Source organism: Ostrea edulis, chromosome 6, assembly GCF_947568905.1.
Source record: "Ostrea edulis chromosome 6, xbOstEdul1.1, whole genome shotgun sequence".
Lineage (NCBI taxonomy): Eukaryota > Metazoa > Mollusca > Bivalvia > Ostreida > Ostreidae > Ostrea > Ostrea edulis.
Genome location: NC_079169.1, coordinates 47,408,698 through 47,413,697, shown reverse-complemented (window position 1 = coordinate 47,413,697; position 5,000 = coordinate 47,408,698). Strand labels below are relative to the sequence as shown.

The window sequence follows — 5,000 nt, the reverse complement described above, 5'->3', positions numbered from 1 at the left end:
AGAACTGTATGAATATGTCTTATATATGTTATAGTCATTGTGCCATATGTTTTCTTATTTTGTTTGTTATATGTCATTTGTTTTGTTATCTTGACTGTATGCCAACATGGTGATGTCAATAAATAAACTGAAATTGAATAATGCCGGTAATGCACAATCAGTCTCTGTTGTGCAGATTTTGACTGCAGTATTACAGAGTACATGTATAAGCAGTATGTTTTGTAGCTATTCAAAACAAAAATTTTGCATATTTTGGTGCCAAGTTGCATTGTTGCTAGACCCATTTAGATGTCTTTCCCAAACATCTTTGTCAATGTAATTGAATCTAATGATAGCTGGCTTAAACAACAATTTTAGTGTAGTACATCCACTATAGTCATTACTTCTAGCTGAAATCACTGGGGGTTTTTTTTTAATGGTAGCTTTTAATTTGTCCTGAAATTTTGCAGTATTTCTTCTTCCAACAGCCAAAAAACATGTCATCAAAAAGTATTCCTTTAGCAATTAATAACATAACTCATTTTATAAACAAACTACTGAACATGTACAAATATTTACACACAATGAAAATTCAATATAAATGTATGTGATACATGTATGTACAGCCTATCTCTTAAAGGGACTTATTCATGATTTTCCCCAACATTTTTTTTTCACTTTTAATGATCAAAATCTACTGTCTAATGTGTTTAAAAGAGTTCACAAAAAAATTAAGGTAATGCATTATCACTGAAGCTCAATTTAGAGAGTTTATTATTTGTTTTGTAAACAAAGATTGCGGTATGTTATTGTTTACGAAATTTTCAAAAGAAATGGATATCGATCTAAGTTTATTATATCTTTCACATTTCAAGCATTTTTGGGGTAAATGTGTCATCTAAAAGTTAAAATTTGTGACTATACAAAATTAAGATGCTTTATATGACAAAATCAATATTTCAATTGTTTGTTTGTATACATTTAAAGACTCGAGTCTTTGTTTACATAACACAGATTTAAGGCTAAAATATTGCTTTTATTCTTGCATTCAGAAGGTCAAAATTTTGGCTGTCAACATTAAATGAGTTATATTTTTAATGTTTTCCATCAAAAATGAAAAATATTTTTATCAAAAATCGTGAACCAGTCCCTTTAAGGAACTATAATCAGAAGGAATGCATCATTAGACTCCGATAAATTCAGGTCTGAGGAGTAAAAATATGCATGTTATTCATTCCTTACATTTACCATTCACACATTATGCTGTCAGTGTGTCTTGTTCTAAATACACTGTCAAAATTAAAAGCCTTTTCATTTAGCAGAGATAATTCACCCACTGTTGGATACATACAACAGATTGAACAGATAAATCTTATACTCACATGGAGCATAAAACATGACCAAAACAGATTTGTGATCCTGAATGAAAGTGTCAAAGTTTGAGGCAGTCAAGAAATGTAGGTTTTCCATTCCATTGATGTCAGCCCACTGCTTCTCTGGGGGCTCTGCTGGGGGAGGGGGTGGGGTGGCTCCTGGGTTGGATGGGTCCTGCATGAACTTCACAAAATCTGCCTCCTGTATGAAAATATCATCAAGAAAGGTTTTTTGGAGTTTCTCACATTACTTCAAACTATTAATGTTTGACTATTTTTAAGTTCAGCCATTTTGTGTACATGTATTTACCAAATAAACAAAATACATTCTTATACATACATGTACAATGCATTTCATGTCCTCTAGTAACTAAAAACTGATTAAGGAGGTACTCTACATCGTCATAATGGCTGACTTCCATTTAAAACATGGATGAAAATATAAATATCAGCAATATTTGTCTATCCATTTAAAATTTTCTTGCCTAGCTGAGTAGCTCAGTAGGTTTGCACGTCGACCGCTGAACTGTAGATTGCGTGTTCGAGTCCAGCAGGGGTTTTAAATTTTTCTCAGATTGTTTTCAACTAAAACTGCATTTTTTGACTAAATAAAGTAAATTTGAAAGTTTTCAATTTCAAATTATTATTGTAAATATCCTCCACTTTTCATCCATATCAAATGTCTCAGGTGTAGTATACCTCCTTAATAAACTTTGGTAGAATGACCCAATTTCATAAAAAGAAATTCACATAAAAATATTCAGATTTATGGTAGTTACACATGTGCTGGAGCTACTTTTAATTAAAGGAGAAAATTATGATAAAGACTTCTAGACTTTTAACATATCACCTTGAAAATCAATTTAAGACAGTACTTCTGCAAGTCTGAAAGAAAGATCTGGTCTCAAGCAATACACATGTGAAATATAAAAATTCTATCAAAAGTTGTGGCCAAGATTAGAGTTTTTTGCAGACAGAAAGACGGACAGATCAAAAACTATATGACCCAGAATCTCCAACTACAAAGGCATAAAAAATTCAATGTACTGATCCTAATTTGTATAAATAAGGGCTTATGAAGGCTCTATCACTCAACATTTAAATATTAGTGCCATGGTTAAAGTTTTCTAAAAGTTGGTCAAACTCCAAGGTCAAGAGGTCAAAATGAACAAGTGAAATATGAAAACCCTATCACTAACCATTCAAAAGTTATAGCCAAGGTTAAAGTTTTTCAAAAGTAGATAAAACCCCAAGGTTTTTAAAAGTAATGAGGTCAAAAATTTTAGTACCAAAAGAAGGTCCACAAGGAATACACATGTGAAATATCAACGCTACATCACTTATCATTCAAGTTATGGTCTAGGTTAAATTTCGATACACATTAAGGCATGAATAAATGAGTTAGATACTATATTCCCATCAAGATTCTCTTGCAATCGAATAAGATATACCCAAGATTTGTTTGATAGTGAAAAACTAATAATTGATTATGGCACATTAAACTATTTAGTCTTAGACTTTCATGACCTTGACTTAACAATGACCTCGATCAAATCTGAAGTATATAACTGTAATTCAAACATTAAAAGTCAAGATCAAGTTGAGGACATTTGCAGATCATATAGTATCTTGACTTTATAACCTATAATTTTTATGCCCCAGAGATCCAAATTTAGAGTATATTGTTTTTGATCAGTCAGTTTCTCTGTCTGCAAATTTAAGTTGCCTTTGAAATATACATATCTGATGAACTGAAAGGCCACAGTCAAAGCTTTGCAATTAACGAAGGTTAAGTACATTTATCAAGGACAAATTCATCATAAATGAAGCTGGTGATGCTAAGGGAGCAGTGTAATTCACAAACACTTCTTGTTATTATGTTCACGACTGTTTCACCCACCTCTCGACCTCCCATGTAATTCTGTGGATTCTTGCCGTAATTGAAATATTTCAGTGTGGGGTATCCTGTAACCTCATTCTGTGAACACAAGGCCTGGTGAACTGTACAATCTACTGCAGAAAAAGCTACCTACAAATAAAGAACTTACTAAATCTTATGTCTGCTGTTTTTATATGTATTCAGGCACATTTTCAAATAAATACAAACTTGTGTTTGCCAGCATCTATGAAAAGGTTATTTTTCTAGTTCACTATGAATACTTTCATCATCAGTATTCATATGACAGTTAGATTTTACTTTCTTCACTTTCAGATTTCTAACATACTGCACATCATTTTTTGTTTCAAAGAATTTGTGAGGTTATAAATTACTTCTATACTCATGTATACCTATCAAGTTGTACAAATTAAACTTTTACAAAAATTTGTTGCCCTGATTAATCTAAAAAGGTGAAATCTTCATAAATTGTAAGTGATTTACAGTATTTTGTGTATAAAATGTGAGAGATTTACAGTATTTTGTGTATAAATTGTAAATAATTTACAGTATTTTGTGTATAAAATGTGAGAGATTTACAGTATTTTGTGTATAAAATGTAAGAGATTTACAGTACTTTGTGTATAAATTGTAAGAGATTTACAGTATTTTGTGTATAAAATGTGAGAGATTTACAGTATTTTGTGTATAAAATGTAAGAGATTTACAGTATTTTGTGTATAAAATGTAAGAGATTTACAGTGTTTTGTGTATAAATTGTAAATAATTTACAGTATTTTGTGTATAAATTGTAAGAGATTTACAGTATTTTGTGTATAAATTGTAAGTGATTTACAGTATTGATTGATTGATTGTATCTTGCTTAACATCTCACTCGAGAATTTTTCACTTGTCTGGAGACGTCACCAAGACCGGTGAAGGGCTTCAAATCTAGGCCTATGCTCAGCGCTTATGGCCATTGAGCAGTGAGGGTTCTTTAGTGTGCCACATCTACTGTGACACGGGTCATCCATTTTCAAGGTCATCTCCGAGGACCTGTGACATTCACACCTGATGCCAAGCGTTTGGCGATGGAACTGTCACTACCTGTTTTAACGACTTAGGTGTGTCGCGGCCGGGATTCAAACCCCGGGCCTTCCGCATGCGGGGCGAACGCTCTAATCTCTCGGCCACTGCGGCAGCGATTTACAGTAATTTGTGTATAAAATGTGAGAGATTTACAGTATTTTGTGTATAAAATGTAAGAGATTTACAGTGTTTTGTGTATAAATTGTAAGTGATTTACAATATTTTGTGTATAAAATGTGAGAGATTTACAGTACTTTGTGTATAAAATGTAACACGCTGGCAAGAAACTTTACAACTGCGGGCCTAACATATCAGGACGCCGAAAATATAGCCAAAGACCGTGTGACATGGAGGGATACCATAGCGGCACTGATGTGATAACAATCACTAACAGTATCCAGTAAGTAAGTAAGTAAGTGTATAAAATGTAAGTGATTTACAGTATTTTGTATATAAATTGTAAGTGATTTACAGTATTTTGTGTATAAAATGTGAGAGATTTACAGTATTTTGTGTATAAAATGTAAGTGATTTACAGTATTTTGTGTATAAATTGTAAGTGATATACAGTATTTTGTGTATAAAATGTGAGAGATTTACAGTATTTTGTGTATAAAATGTAAGTGATTTACAGTACTTTGTGTATAAATTGTAAATAATTTACAGTATTTTGTGTATAAATT

At 31.9% G+C, this 5,000-nt stretch overlaps 1 protein-coding gene across 3 annotated transcripts in view; it reads right to left on the bottom strand.

The window, feature by feature from the left end:
• LOC125683807 (protein disulfide-isomerase A5-like) overlaps positions 1-5,000 on the bottom strand; it is a 30,896-nt gene that overhangs the window by 6,134 nt on the left and 19,762 nt on the right. For all 3 annotated transcript variants that reach the window (XM_048925275.2, XM_048925277.2, XM_048925276.2), the window contains 2 exons: positions 3,253-3,381; positions 1,362-1,554 (listed from right to left, as the gene is read on the bottom strand). In XM_048925275.2, coding sequence (XP_048781232.2) covers positions 1,362-1,554; positions 3,253-3,381 — 322 coding nt within the window. The remainder of the gene's footprint in view (positions 1-1,361; positions 1,555-3,252; positions 3,382-5,000) is intronic.